The 16,298-nt window shown below is 43.4% G+C and overlaps 1 protein-coding gene and 1 long non-coding RNA gene across 7 annotated transcripts in view; one reads left to right on the top strand and one right to left on the bottom strand.

The window, feature by feature from the left end:
• The window catches only part of GALNT7 (polypeptide N-acetylgalactosaminyltransferase 7), a 140,425-nt gene extending 125,325 nt beyond the window's left edge, over window positions 1-15,100 (bottom strand). The window contains exon 1 of one of the 4 annotated variants that reach the window (XM_040626439.1): window positions 13,687-15,100. In XM_040626439.1, the coding sequence (XP_040482373.1) occupies window positions 13,687-13,812 (126 nt within the window). In that variant the 5' untranslated portion in view covers window positions 13,813-15,100. The remainder of the gene's footprint in view (window positions 1-13,686) is intronic. The other 3 variants (XM_040626438.1, XM_040626437.1, XM_040626436.1) reach the window with 3 other exon arrangements.
• The window catches only part of LOC103675918, a 31,074-nt gene continuing 24,002 nt past the window's right edge, over window positions 9,227-16,298 (top strand). For 2 of the 3 annotated variants that reach the window (XR_005833922.1, XR_005833921.1), the window contains exon 1: window positions 13,682-13,784. This is a non-coding gene — a long non-coding RNA (uncharacterized LOC103675918). Of the gene's footprint in view, window positions 12,594-13,681; window positions 13,785-16,298 lie in introns of those variants that run through there. The other variant, XR_005833923.1, reaches the window with a different exon arrangement.

Here is a 16,298-nt window from a genome sequence, read left to right as displayed (position 1 = left end):
ACAGAAAGCAGTCTCCTGCAACAAAACCAAAACTCTCATTTTTCTTCCATTCCTAGTCAGTATTCACAGGATGTGACACCTTCTTAGAGCATTTTGTTAAAGAGAGACGTGTAAGAGGAGTTGTGGGTAGGGGTGTAGAGAGATTACAGAGAAAGCACAAAGTTCTTTTAAAAAGTTTCTTTTATCTCTATTTTAGAAATGAAAAAATTTTTTTTTCATTGGTGCTGACTCACTGCAAGAGTTACAGGTATGATAAAGGACTGTGAAGGTTTAGTTGTCTTTAATGAAAAAGAATGGGGTATATTCAGAAAACACGAAAATTAGGAGTGAGCTGCTGGCTTCATCATTCCGGAGGCAACGCACTGCGTGCCCAGATAGCAGGCTGGGTTTTTCCAGCTACCCTGAGGTCAATAAAATACAGGGCTGACCTTTCTGACCTCAAAGGAATCATTCTCACATTTAGCACCCACTGGGACCCAAAGAAACTGACCAACTGCTCAACAAATGTCTCACAATCAAAAGGAATCCTACGTCCCAAGGGAGAAAAAAAAATAGATTTGTTATTTTCATGAAGATTTGAAAATAGTAGGAAAGTTATCACGATTCGTTAAAAAACAATACTGAATATATATATTGCTTTTACTGGTACCTTAAGTATCTGATATTTTATACTAGAAATCTATTCCTTAATTTCCACTTACGATTTCCTTTTACTCTTTCTTCATTTCATCAGCCCTTCTGAGTCATAAATCGTTGCACAAAACATACTTGCTTTTAAACACAAGCACCTGTTATTTAAGCTAGAGAAGTAGATGCAAATGAGGACATGTTTCAAGCCGTTCACTTTATCTTCAGGAAGTGATTTTTGCCAACGTATAATAGCGATTTTAACATTTACTTTTCTCTTGGTGTTACCAGTTAATGGAGCAGAGGTCAAGGATGATACCTGCCTCTTATGAAACATGATTGTTCCACGGTGAAACTATTTATTAGACTCTCTGGCTGAGATTTTCTTTAGGTTAGTTACAGGTATGGGCTGCTCGGGTAAAAGTAGCTGGCACTCTTCCTGCCACGGCAACACGGAAAGTGAAATGAAGCCCAGTTAATTAAAACCTTCCTCCGACTTCCAAGAGGACGCTGAAAAAAAAAAATCTGAGAATACCCATGTAGTACAGACATATTTTGACCCATACTTTAGATGCCAGTTCTTTTCTTAAGCTAAGAAAAGAGCAGGACCTGGGAAGAGGTGTGGTTTGGGGCTCTATTACCTTTGCAGGTTTGATAGCACTCTTCAAAATTTTCAGTTAGCAACTGTGATCACATGTACACTACATTTATTTTAAAATAGAAGTTATGTGTGCCATGGTTTGCAGCCTAAATGTTAACTACAAAAAAAAAAAAAAAGGAATAGTTATCCTAATTTCATACAGAAAATGTATTTCTTTAAAATACCAAGGCATTTAGAAATCACCGTATTTAGCACATTTTTAGAAGAGAGAATTTCAGAAAACTATTTGCTAGAAGTATTTTTCTCTTTGCCACCCACCAGGATCTGTAAGCAAATTTATTTTAAATGACCACCACAACGCAACACTCTCCTCCAACCTTCTTTTACAAACAGTGGACTTCCAATTTCCTCTGAGACCATCGCTGAGAGCAGCAGTAAATGAAACCACATGCCTATATTTCTGCATTCCACCAGTCCTTTGCTTAAATGTTAAGATGTAATTATATATTTTAAATGATCAAAATTTCCAGTTTTGACAGTGATCTTTTAGCTTCAACTAAACACTCAACAATAGTAGAAAAATCTGCATGTGCAAAGTAGTAAGATTTCAGTCATTTCCATTCCATTACTCTAAAAAGCACTTTGTAGTCATTTATTCCGTACCATAATTGAGAGCTTATTTGCCAAAAATCTAATGGATTTTTTTATTCATTTTAAATCACCCTGGCAAGAGTTAGCAGACTTTTGAACAGGAGGTTTTAAATGCTTTCTTTCAAAAGAAAAGACGTAAAACCCTACAAACAGATTGTAAAGGTAACAAATACTGACTTACGTGGAAGACACCTTACTGTATTAGAGATTAAAAGACTAATCCTGTCGGATTAAATTTTAAGAAGCATAATGATTAGGAGCGCCTGAGTGGCGCAGTCGTTAAGCGTCTGCCTTCGGCTCAGGGCGTGATCCCGGCGTTCTGGGATCGAGCCCCACATCGGGCTCCTCTGCTAGGAGCCTGCTTCTTCCACTCCCACTCCCCCTGCTTGTGTTCCCTCTCTCGCTGGCTGTCTCTGTCTGTCAAATAAATAAATAAAATCTTTAAAAAAAAAAAGAAAAAAGAAGCATAATGATTAAATTGTCTAATAAGAATTGCATAGCAAAATATTCAATTGCCAGAGGAAATACTGGGGGAAAAGTTTTGGATTTAAGTCCTCCCAAGTAAGATTAATTGAAACCTATACCTAATGAGCCAACTATTTTAGAAAACATCTTAAGACAAGTTTGGAAATGGCTATATAAAGTGAATCTTCGATTTCATCAGTACATGGGCTGTTATTAACAAAAAAATCCCAGCTGGTATGATATATTGTGTGGCAAATTTTTCTAGGCAAATATCTCCCAACACAAATATGTACTTGTCATAGCTGCATTTAACAGTCAAGCAAATAAAAATTTAATTGATACAACCCTATTAGATTTTTCCTGAGTCCTTTTTGAAATGTTTATACAATTGACTAATAAATTACATAGCTCTCTAGAAATGGAATCGACATATCCTCCTTCTTCACAGTTTTCTGTATCTGAACGTCTTTATCTTTCTCTTACCTATCGTACCTGTCTTTGATCTAGTCTGGCAAAACCAAACTACATGACTCAATTAAGTATACTGATCATTTCTGGGTTTTTTTCCCAAGGGTGTTAAGGGAACTATTTTTCCAAAAACAGATGTTAATAAAATGCATATGAAATATTTACTTTAAGTTCAACAGAATAAAATTACTTAAAATGCAGAAGTGCTAACAAATAAAGAACCTCTACAGCACTTCAAATATCATGACTTAAGGACTATTTTTTATAACGTATATTGTACTTTATTCTATGTTTTTTCTATTCAGCTTTTTTAGAGCATTTAAAAAAAGAAATTCTCAGAAGCATAAAGATATTATATTGATATGAGATTACTTCAATAAGTGTTAATTCTTAAAATTCTAAGAAACTGTTCAAAAGTGTCTCTTATACTACATGGAGAACCTGAGACTCCAGTCTCACTGCAATAGCTAGCTGGCCTCAATGGCTTCGTTTGAAATCAAGGGTTCCAGCTGGAGGAGTTAGCCATTCACACAGTTGTAAAAGCTATTTGCAAACCTGGCTCACATCAGAGTATCTTACCACTGTGTGTGTGTTGTTTCTATTAAAAGGAAAATCAAGAGTCAAAGGATAATTACAGATGGTCAAAAAAATAGAAATTCTGGCACACCCACCTTCTCATAAAAGTGATTTAAAAAAAAAAAAAGCTTTGGCAATTTCTCAGTTAATGTCTATTAAGACTTACTCTTTTTTTTAAGAATTTTTATTTTATTTAAATGCAATTAACAGTGTATTATTAGTTTCAGAGGTAGAATTCAGTGATTCATCAGCTGTACAGAACACCCAGTGCTCTTTACTCTTTAACACCAATTCTTCTTATAAGGTGTACACATTACCAGTGAGTACATAGTAGTTTTCAAAGTACTTCAATACTGATGTGCTAACACATATTGTAAAATATTTTATAAAGAACTACAAATGCTAAAATTATGTTTAAGCCAGATAATCATTAAGCATCTAAGTTTACTATTAAAGAAAAGTAGCATACCTCTTGAGGCCCATGTATTCTTAAACCCAGGGACTCAATAAGAGATTAAAGATTAAAAATGATTAGGTCATTTATTTTATTCTCATACAGAACTGCTCCCAAAAGTATGTGATTTAATTTTAATTCATCCAGTTTAAAATATCCTTGGTAATAACAAATTCCAATTGCTTTGCTTGGAAGCCTATTAGCAGACTAGTTGGTATTGAGATAATACTGCAGTTAATTGTACCTTCTAGATTTGGGAAACCGGGCTGCTCTGCAGCAATTCTATAAACCTAATTAGATAATGCAAAGTTAATTTTTTCCCTCAAGTTTCAGAGTACCAGTTCCTATAGTCAGTGAACTGAATCAGGTCTCCCTGTTGGCATGTTTAAATGTTTCTCAGGAGTAACGCTTTAAAATGCTACCAAGCCCAGAAGGGAATTTATAATGGAGCAGAAAGGAGAACACTTCTCATTTTGAAATATTCAGGATGCTTAGCAAAAGGAAGCAATCGGAAGGTAGTCCTTCCCTCTCCAAAACAGACTTAAGCCCTGGAGAACTGCTGTTCCCGTTGCCTCAGCATTGCTTGCAAGATCCCAGGACTGAGCTTGAATGAAACTTGAATGAGCTCGAATGAAGCGGACCCCACTGTAAAAAACCAACATTACCTGAAATGCTGAGCAGACAATTTTGCTATTCTGTTTCTCCCTGTAATTACTCATCAGGCAAGTTAACGTGTTAAAGACTAAAAACTGCCTAATATTCCGTGGATAAAGTTTCTTTTCCAACCTCAAATATTAAAATGTTGTTCTGGGACGCCTGGATGGCTCAGTTGATTAAACGACTGCCTTCGGCTCAGATTGTGATCCTGGAGTCCCTGGATCAAGTCCCACATCGGGCTCCCTGCCCAGCAGGGTGTCTGCTTCTCTCTCTGACCCTCTCCCCTCTCATGCTCTCTCTCGTTCTCATAAATAAATAAATAAATAAATAAATAAATAAATAAATAAATAAATAAAATAATCGATCTTTAAAATGTTGTTCTGGTTACAGCTTCTTATAAGTTACTGGATTTCAGATGAAAAGAGCGCAGAAAATGCCTGCTATGCATTATAATTGTAATATAATGTGTATAGCATATGAAGCATATATTACTACAACCACATGATTATGGCTTAGCTTTATATATATATATATATGTACAGATGTGTCTATATACAGACATGGAGGGGAGGGTGTAGAGAGGCACCTAATTAAGCTAGAATAGATAGAATCCAAAATGTGTTAAGTTCCCCTTTGATAGTTAAGTTCTCCAATAAAACCCTTCCTCTTCTTTTAGTATTTTCCATCTAGTGAAGGTGATTATTCACCGCTTGAACTTCTTTTTCTTCGAGCCGGTTCCCCTGGGTCATCACATCTACTGCGATGCCAGCGAAGATGCCACCGTAGCCCCTCCCTGGCCCCAGGTACCACGGGTTAGTTTTGCAGGCAGGTAAGCGTGGTTCTACAGCCACTTTCTAAATCCCTAGTGGGGATCAATTCCTGCTCAAATGCTGCGATATTCAACATTGCTGATGGTCCTGCCCTTAAATTATCTTTGCCAAGGTTTTCTACAGGGCGATATTCTCTAAATCTTCTACACCTGCCTATGCCTTCTTTCATCTCTCCCCGCTCCCGGTACCTGAAAGAAGGCATTTCCAGCTTTCTTTTTTCCTACCCACATTTTTCTCCTCTATCCACACAAAGTCTCTCCATTTACCAATCCAGTGCTCAAGCTTCACAGTCCTGCCAGTGATGTGCACACTTCACATCCAGTATGGATCCTGTCCTGAGCTCCAACTACCCAGCAAACACTATCTAGAAAATACTACATGCCGCCCTCCCCCCAAAAATACTACATGCCCAAACCAAACCAATGTTTTGTTTGACAGCCCTCAAATCTACCCACCCTCCAGACCAGCACTTCTCAAAGTGTGATCCCTGGACGGGCAACCCGGCAACTAGGTACGAATGCAAATTCTGTGCCCCACGTCAGACCTACATCAGAGATTCTAGGCATGAGGCTGGAGTACTTTGTTTCCACACACCCTCTAGGTGATTGTGAGGCCAAATGAAGTTTGGGAACTACCGCTTTAGACAGTTCTGTTCCTTCTAAGGTATCAGCATACTCCCTTTCCAGTTCCATCCAGAGGGTTCCTCCACCTACCAGCTAACCAGCTGATTTTACTTTCATAATCTCTCTCTCCTCATATTCATTGTCTTGGTCCCTCTCCTCGCTTTTAGGCCTTATCACATCCTAGGAGAGAGACATTTTTCTCCTCACTGAAATCCAGCCTGCACTGTTTCCAGAGGATTCCTGATAGCCCAGCTCTGGCCATTCACAGTATTCAATCTTTCAGGGTTCAGACTCTCTTTCTAGGGTTCTCTCTCCCCTTCTTCCACTCCCCAATCCCATCTTCCAGCCATGCAGTCCCCGGGATTTGCTGTCATCTTTCATGCCTTTGCACATACCTTTCCTCTGTCCTCACACACTCGTCCCTCCAACATGCCCTTTCTAAAGAGCTGACAGCACCCAGGCCTTACAGACTAGATGCTGCCTTCTCTGTGATCCCACAGGACCCAGTGGACTTAGCTAATATAGTTCTTGCCTCACCACTAACAACAGGTCACCAAAAAAAATATCTTTACTCATTTTGTTTATCTTGGACCATACGTAGAGGACTACGCAATTTTATCATCCAACCCAGGGCCCCGTTTACATCTGCAAGCTTATCAAGTACTGTACTCCCTCCAAACTCACCATGCTCTAGTCATACTGGCCGTCTACTTCTCAAACATTAAAGCCTCGTTCCAACTCAGGGGCTTTGCACTTCCTGTTCCCTCTGCCTGGAATGTTTTTCCTTCAGAACTGCATTACAGCCTTATACTCACTCTTTGAGACTCGGCTCAGCCACCGCCCCCTTGAACTTCCCTGCAAGGTCCCCACTGCCCCTTTCTCCTTCATGTTATCCTGTACTGTCTTCAGTGTTTCTGTTTGAAATTACCTCTCTACTGTCGCTATTCCCCCGTTCAACATAGTCCACTTGAGCACGTCTATCTTGTTAAAATCTACAGTGCTTGCTCAGAGCATAGCTCAAGTCCAAATACAGGAGACTGAATCTGGCTCTACCACTTACTAAGTAAATGATCTCCAGCAAAGAGTTCACCTGACTCCATGGTCTCATCTATAAAGTGACAATTACATCAGACGTGCATTAGAGGGTTGCTGGTACAATTAAACAACATAATACACAAAGAATTCTTACCTGGCACAAATGAGCAAGGTATGTTATCTATTGTAGGTTATCTGCTATCATTACTATTATTATTTACTCCTCTATAATATTCCAGTGCCTAGAGCAATGGATGGTACTTAGTAGACACTCAATAAATATTTGAGATACTTGAGTGAATTAGTGAATCAAGAGTTGATGAAGAATGGATGTCACCACACCCTCAACTCTACTCCAGAAGCTTCCAAAAAGCTTCCGTAAGGGCTGACTTAATAAAACCCCAACCCAGTTCCTTGGCCTACCGTTTAATTCCCTTCAAAATGGGACCCAAACTTACTTTCCCAATCTTAATTTCCATCACTTTGCTCTAGTAAAAAAAAGTCTTTTTTCTGGTTTCACCATATTCTTTTACTGTAGAATGTTCTTCCCTGCATCCCTCTCCAATCCCTCGGACACTCCAGGTCTAGCCAAATGTCATGCTCTTGCCTCTGAACCTCCGCTTCCTACAGCTGTTCAAGAACCTCCTTTTTAGATGTGCCTGGGTGGCTCAGTGGGTTAAGAGTCTGCCTTTGGCTCAGGTCATGATCCCAGGGTCCTGGGATGGAGCCCTGCTCAGCAGGGAGTCTGCTTCTCACTCTGCCCCTGCTCATGCTCTCTCTCGCTCACTCTGTCCCTCAAGTAATTAAATAAAATCTAAAACAAAACACAAAAACAAAAAACCCCTCCTTTTTACAACCGTTCCATATTCACACAGATCATCTCACTTACGAGAGGAGATCCGAGTCTGTGTGCTTGCCATCTCTGCATCTTCAGTGCCCAGCCCAGGGCCTTGCATACATTTTGAGCAAACAGAAGGCTGGAGGTTGGGAGGTACCATAAAAAGGCCCAACCTTATATATCAAAAGAAAACTGCCATTATTATGGACGCAACACCCACTGTGCAGTTACTAGGTTGAGACTTGAGTAACATCTTTATTATGTCAACACTTTTTCTTTCAATCTCTTCCACTGTCCAGTAGGGCATCTCCAATGCCTAGAGCCATGGATAGCATGTAGTAAACACTCAAATATTTGACACTTGTTGAGTAAATGACTCATGCTTTTAATAAAAATATATCTCCCAATTCTTACAAAGAATTCTGTCCACATTAAGGCATATTTCACCCTCTCATCCTTTCCCCTCTTCCACCGTACAAAACCCAACCATAAAAATCATTCCTTTAGTAGACTCAAGCTACGTCCATTTTATTCTAGAGATTGTAAATTCTTAATTTAACCACTTTTCTCCTGTCAGATTGTACATTCATTCTTCAGGAATGAAAATTAGAACTCGAAACACGAACAAAGACAATGATCTAGGTTGAAGTCAGATCATCGCAATCATTTTCCTACATTCAAGACCCACTCAAATCTTGCTGACCAACTCTTTTTTTAGAACTCTGGAGTTAGAATTTACAAATACTCTGTTTACAAATGGTCCACGCTCAGAATTCTGATTTTCATTCACGTTGCATTATTTTCTCCCTCCTTCCTTCTCCAATAGAAGATTGACTGATCTAACGCAGTTTATACTAAAACCAAATTGTTGCAGCCCACACCTTCTCTCCCATTCCATGCAGCCAGCCTCAATCACAAAATAGTTATCCAAATTCAACCCTAACAGTTCTCATTGCTTCCTTACGAGTAATTGTGCACTCCCTGAATGGCTCTTCTCCACCTTCTCCACCTACTGATTTGGCTCTTGACAAAACATGCTGTGACAGCTCTCACTGTTTCCTTACATTGCTACTGGATTAAGGAAGAACGGGAGGAACCCAGGCCACGGGAGTACTGCATCTCTTCAACGAGGATGAGATCCCTTATAGCAAGGGCTTTTACTTGAGATATTCTTGGTATTCTCCAATGGGGTCTTCCTGGGAGGGAGGCAAAGAGGTGTGGGTTGTAACAGGATTGATGCCTGACCTTTGACCACTGGATGGGCAACACTTGCACAAAATCTACAGATTTAGAATTCTTAGGAATGTCTGCATTTCTAGGGTGTCTGGACCTAAGGGGGAGACATGAATAAATGGTTCCAGCATCCTCGTGGATAGGGGAGATACTCCAAGAGCGACTCCAAGAAACATTAAATCCTGCCTTCCAAGGACTCAGTCAGTGGTTTACAGTGAAATGAGAAAGCTTCTGAGTCTCACCCCCCAAAAGAGCACATGTACATAGAAGTCTGCATTCATTTCAGGAGGTCTATAACACCCAGAGTTCGTAGAATTGGGAGTTTTTCATTACAGGTGTGAGGGAGGACAGCAAAATAGAACAAGAACAAATCCGGAGATATTTCAACTGGGGAAGTAAGACAACAGTGACCACTTAAGACACTACACTTTTGCTAAGTGATAGCTCTATTCCTAATATCAATGGAGCTTCCATTTGAAAAAAAAGTCTTAAGGTCAAGGGTGGAGTCTTTCAGGGTGCAATCAATCATCACAGAGATAAAAGGGTCTGGTAAGGTGGAACTTGGCTGTGACAGGGTAATCAATTCCGTCACTCAGCCTCATTTAAGCAATATTCCTTTCCATGGGTCTTAGCTTATCACTTAAAACCTCTCTGCCTAGGATGGATTCCTGAATTAGCCCTGCTCTGTATGCTCTAAACCTAAGTGGCATTAATGGTTTGACTAAGGCAGCATTTGCATATACAAAGAATCGTCCATTTACCAGCAGCTTCTCATCAGTCCTGGATTAGCCGTAATAAAACCATTGAAGACCTCTCAACATTTCCATTACAAACCTTCATTGTCAGGAGTTTATGGTTCTATTTTAAACTCAAGGCTAAAACTTGGGATGTATGGTCTAGGAAATACTATAATTTATTTAATTAAAGGAACTTTCTGCACTTCGCAAGTACTAAACAGATGGTCTTAATAAATGCTGACCTGAAAACATCCAGAGAACAAAGCCTAAAAAAGCCTTCCCATAACCATAAAATTGAACATAAAAATGTATGAATGTTTGTCTTCAGAATTTTCAATGTGACAAATAATCCATCATCCTAAATCTCCTGACACCTTCTCCACTCCCACATCCAACCAACTAGTCCTGATATCTTTGCATCTTTAATAGTTCTTGAATCAATTCTTCACTTCCACTGTCACCCTCCCCATCCAAGCAACATCAGGTCCCACCTGAACTATCATAACCTCCAACAGGACTCCTACTCTCTGCTCTTGCTCTAAATCAATTACTTCCTGCAGGCAATCAGAATGATCCTTCCAAAACACAAATCTAATCAAGTCTCCCCTACCTAAAAATCCTTCAGCGGTTTCCTGCTGCTCTAAAGACCTCATCTCTAGCATGGCCTATAAGACCCATACTATGTTTACAACCCCGCTCCACCTCTCATTCTCCATGTTCTAATTATATTGGTCTTCTTCCAGTTCCTCAGTTCACCATACTACCTCCTACCTCAGGACCTTTCCACATACTTCTCCCTCTCAGGAGTGCCTTCCCCCCACATCCAGATCAACAACTACCTGTATTCAAATCTTCAGATTTCAACTCACTAAGTCATTTCTTCAGGTAAGACTTTTATGACCAAATTCCTGTTTCTTATCCCCTATGGCTTTTCTTCACAGCATGTAGCATAACTTATTTGCAGATTTGTGGAGTTTTGATTAATGTGGGGTGCTTTTTCCCCCACAAAGCTGTAAGATCCAGGGTTAGTGGTAAGGAGTATTTCCTCAATAACTAGCATTAATACATAGTAGGCACTCAAAAATGTTTGTTGAGTCAATCACATCATATACAACAGAGTACAATTTGAACGGTAAGACCATCTTTCACATCATTTACCTCAGAAAAACAGTAAAAGGCCCTGAATGAGGAAGGAGATAAGAAATGCGTTTCTCATCTTGACCATGGGTAATGGGCTTTGTAAAAGTGACCTCCACAGCTGGGCAGATATAAAGAAGTAGTCCTGGTTTAAAAAAAAAAAGAAAAAAGAAAAAGAAAAAGACCAGGTTGCTACAGCCTTTATTTCCTGGGACACTGAAGTACAAGACAAACAGTGGCACAGGGTGGAGCCCCAAGTACAAGCTTGCCAGAGGAGAGGCAGAACCTTTATTTGGTAGATTGTTCTAGCCTATTTCAAGCCATTTACAGAGATTTATGGGGAATCCAAAAAAGCCCACAGGTGGATCAGCATTGAAGAGGCAGGTGTCTCACAGTGGGGGGAGGTGTCCGCAATCATAATCAAAGGAAAAGAACTAGAAGGCAGAAGGGAAACTCAGGAGTCAGGATCTGCGTGCTGGTCAGAACCTTCCCTAAAGGAAATGTTCTTCTAGTGCCAGATCTCAGAAGTTCTTAGGAGAGTTTTTAATAAAAGGAGGCAAAAGTCCCTTATTTATGCCCGTAATGATTCATAAGCTATGCCTTAAATTGCTTAGGTAACATTTGCCTGTAAAATTAATAAAAGGCTTTGGTTTTCCTGATACATAAGCATTCTTGTCAGTGTTAATTACATTTAAAAGTCTTAAAAATCTAGCTTCTGTCTTTGGCAAATGACAGAAATCACAGTGGACCCAATGACAAACTATCAAATAAGTTGGACCAAAAAAAAAAAAAAAATCAAGATACCACCACCTGCTACTGAATGACTAGCCTTGTGGCTGGGTAACTATTATATATCCACTTTAATAAGGTATTTCAAAAGAGATGAGCATTGGTGCGGATGTTTCACCCGCTCTTTAAAAGACTCGTCATGTGAACTACAGGACATTCTGAATATGGCTAGTTTTGTCAGACTTTCCTCAGTTTCTCTCCCAGAAAATGGGGTTTTAACATTTCTAGCTGTGACTTAAAGCTCTTGATCGCAATATTCAGTTATCCTTCGTCCATCATTTTGAAAGCAAAAATCATAAAGAGGTTACCATCAGCCCAAGAGATCTGAGAGGCTTAAAACCACAAACACACTAAAAGGAAAACTTGGTACTTTTTATGATCAGTAACTTAGATGACTTAGATAGGAATCCACCCCAGATTTTATAGAGAGATTCCACTTCAGTCAAGACTTCAAATACTAAAACGTAAGAGTAAATCTAATTTCACCATATAGACAGAAACTGATAAGGAAATCTCTTCCTAGGATTCTTAAAAGGAAGCCTTCTCATTGATTTTCCTGATGCTAAGTTTATGCTAAGGGAAGTTAATAAAGGAGATCACACAGACGCAGTGTAGATAATACTTGCCAAACGTACTTTACTACAGAGCATAACTCCTCCCACGGCCCCCGGGCCGCTCAGTGGCCCTGAACTCTTCACGCCCTCCCTCACCCCCCAGGGCAGCGGGCCCAGCGGGCTATCCCGGGCTCCGGCATGCGGAGGGAGAGGCGGGCAGCGGCTCATTTTCGGGGAGCGGGAAGAAGCCGGGAGGCAGCCAACCAACTGGGTCAGCGAAGCCGCAGTCGCCGCGGCCCCTTCCCGGCGCGGCTCACGGTAACTAACGTTCCGAGGCGCCTGACTAAACCCTCAAAAGCAAGGGAGTGTCAAAGCTAACACTCGCGCCCTGGGCGGCAGACAAATGCGTCCCAGCGGAGCCGCCGGCAGCTCCGCGCCGCGGCGCCCCTCGGCGTCCGGCTGGGCGAGCAGGCAGCCAAAGACGAGCGGCGGGGCGCCGGCACAAGTTAGTTTTCCGGCCCGAGCAGCCCTGCCACAGCCCGGGAAAAGGAACCGGCCCCACATGCCCCGGACAGAGCCGCCCGGAGCCGGCGGGCGGGCGGGCGACGCGGCTCTGGCAGAAGGGACTTCTCCGGCGCGGTGTGGACTGCGGTGGAGGGGCCCGCGAGCCGGGCGGGGATGCCCCTCAGCCACCTCGGGCCAACCGCCTGTCCCCCGGCCGCGGAAGCGAGAGGAAGGGCCGGTCCAGGGCGAGGCCTCGGCCGCACATCGCACCGGGTCTCCCGGCCACGGGAGCTGGGGTGGGGGGAGTGGGGGGAAGGCGGCGCTCTCCGTACGAGCCGGAGGCGGGGCGCCATCTCCCTCCCACTCCGGGCAGGCAGGCGGGCTGGGGGAGCCCGGGGCTGAGAGCATCCCCGGACGGGCGGTGGCGGGAGGGGAAGGCTGCACCGAGGGGCCTGGTCCCGAACGGCGGTGATGGTAGCGGCAGCATCTCGCCTCCTTCAGGCCTGCACGCGCCACAGGCCGCAGCCTGGACCAACCCCGCGTCCCCCGGCCGCAATCGCGGCGGTCCCCGCACCGAGGAGTAGGGGGGCTGGGCGGCCGCGGTCCCAGCTCTTCTCCCGCTCCGCCCCGCAGTCCCCGCGTGGAGCGCGGCCGCCGGCGGCGGCGGAGCCCGGGGCGGGGGAGCGCGGGAGGAAGGGGCGGCGAGGGGGCGGGCCGGTGGCTGGTAGCCGGGACCGGGTGCTCGGGGCTCGGCGCCCCGGATCTGCCCGCGCTGCGCCAGCACCACCTGCGGAGCTGCGGCGCAACGCCGCGCCCCGACCCCGCCGCCCCTGCTCCCGCCACGCGCGCGCGCAAACAAAACAAGTTGCAGGTCGCCGCCGCCGGAGGGGGCGGGCGGGTCACTCACCCTCATCCTGCTCAGCGGGCTTGGGTCGTCCGGCCGCGGGGACAGGGAAGACCAGAGGACTACTAGCCCCAGGAAGCTTCCCACCACCAGTAAACTGCGTAAGATGAACCCAATCTTCAGCCTCATCTTCCTCCGGCGGCGAGAGACACAGAGCCCGGCGCAGCCGCCGCCACAGCTCTCCCCTCCCTCCTTCCCCCTCCTCCGGCTCTCCACCTCCTCCCTCCCCCACCCCTACCGCTTCGGCTGCCGCCCTCTCCGCTGCCTGCCCTTTCTAGCTCCAGATCCGGAACTCCCCTTGGCTCTACCTTCCCCCGGGCTCTTCTCTCCGCCCCCTCCCCGCGGCTGGCAGGCTCGGACTGCGCCCCGTCGCCGCCCCCCCCCCTCCGGCCTCCGCAGAGCTCCAACCGACCCGTGTGCCTCGCTCTTCTAAGCTTCCTCTCTGTGTACCTACCCCCTTCCCGGCCCGCAGTCCCCCTCTTCTCTCACCACTGTGCCCAAGAATCCTCTTCGCAATCCTCTGTTACCTTGTAACTAACTTACACTTTCCCCAGGTCTGGTCCTTAGCCTTTGCCCCACTGCTCAGCTCTGAAAGCTTCCAGATTCCCAAACTTTTGTTTTAATTATGGGCCGTAACTCTGTCCTTAACGCCCGTGCCCTCCAGGATTCCCCCGGCCCGCCGCCCCACTCCCCGCGGACCCAGAGCGGCTCCTGGCTGCCCCTCCCTTTCTTACACCCACTGCCCGGAGCCCCCAGCCACAAGGCTTGCAGGAAGCAAACCAGGAAGTCAGGGCTACCGCTGCCGCAGCAGCAGCTCCACGTGGCTGATTTATAGCTGGGAGGATTTTTTCTTATTGATTCTTCTTGCTTTTTCACACGGCTCCTTAAGGAGGTGGATTTGTAACTGAAAGGCCCAGGTGTGATGTGCACATATCACCGGACCGGAGGGGTTCACCTGGAAAGCCAATATTCACTTTCTCTTGAGCTAATTAGAAGAACGCCGGTCTCATGCTAATAATATCAACCTTGTTCCCGGGCTGTTTCTATGTGGAGGACCGAGGATTTGGGTTTTTTTAAAACAATGCTCTACCTTCATTGCCTCCCTCAGATCTGATTTTTACCACTTGATTTCTGTTTTTCAACCCTTTTCTGCCTGTGAGACCTAAATTATACAGGAAAGGATATCGACCAATGTGTAGCCAAATGCCTCACCCTGAGGGAATAATTTTACGTCCCTATCTCCCAATAAAGATGCCAATCATCTTATTGCCAAGTGTATGTGATTAGGTTATCAGCGTACCATATCTCAAACTGCCTAATTTAAGTTAAACAGAATGTTTAATACCTTATCCTAATATTTAGGATGGTGAAAGTTGATCCTTTTTCCTAATGTTGTCTCATATTTAAAAGGACTTTCAGAAAAGTAAAACCTGGTTATTTAAAATTTTTAAATGAAGTAGAGACTTTGAATCATCCGGATAAAGAATTGTACCAAACTAACTTCATGTACTTCATAATTTGGGTTACATTACCTGGTTTATTGGGGAATTCTGTAGATGCCTTAATTTCAGAATTTCCACAAAATATTTGAAGTGATACCCTTGTGAACAACATAGGGAAATGTAGAATGGATGACAATATAGTTAGGTATATTCTTGTTTGACTGAATAATTGTGCACAGTTGCAATATAAGCCTAATATATAGAGCCCCTGGAGGAGGGGTATCAGGTGTTAAACACAAATCACTATCTGACTCAGCATTTTTATCAGCCACTTAAGAACCGGTTGTTTTTAGTATAAGACGAGGGAGATTTTGCTGAAGACTTTTTTGGCGAAAAAGACCTGAGTATTTAATTGATTAAGTATGAACCTTCTGGGTAATATAGAAAGCTAATGCCCCACTGCTGGGTCAATTCAGGTCAATGGTGGGACCCAGAAATCACCTGTTAGTAAGTATCCAGGTGATTCTGATCCAGATAAGCTGTGCACGTCCTTTGCAGAAACAGTGAAAAGGAAGGGGTGCTTGGGAAAGATTTATTTAGATATTCTTGGGAGGCAGGAATAGGCTCAGCTGTGGACTCAACTTGAGCTGCTGGGAAGGGAGGAGGACATCTTTGCAAAGTAGATAGTTACCAAAGACTGGACTTAGAACAGGTGACCTTCAGGGGATCTTATTCTGATCACGTGAGGGAATAATTCCGTTTGAAATCAGGAGCTGAAGTCAAACCTCTCATTTGTGCTCTCATTTTCACAGAGGAGACAGTTTTTTATTATTAATAAAATAGGAAGCTTCGTTTTTACTATTATGAGCATAGTTGTAATATTTGCTGGGACGCAGCCTCTGTAGAGTTGGCCCAACTCTGTTTAGAAGATGAGCTACATGCAAAGCTTACATCAAGGTTAGTCACTTAACCGCTCTGAACGTAGGACTCTTGTCTGCCAAACAGTGATTACAATACTATTTCACAATATTATCAAAAGGAGTAATGGGGATCAAGTACATATGCAATAAAGTATATGTAATGGTATAAAACGTAAAGATAGTGTGGTAGAACAAGTCTCAGTTGTGTATGGGCATATATATATATATATATATATATATATATATATATATT

This window comes from Ursus maritimus, unplaced genomic scaffold (assembly GCF_017311325.1).
Source record: "Ursus maritimus isolate PB19 unplaced genomic scaffold, ASM1731132v1 scaffold_11, whole genome shotgun sequence".
Lineage (NCBI taxonomy): Eukaryota > Metazoa > Chordata > Mammalia > Carnivora > Ursidae > Ursus > Ursus maritimus.
Note: the sequence above shows the minus strand (reverse complement) of the source record. Positions and strands in the feature narration are given on the sequence as shown.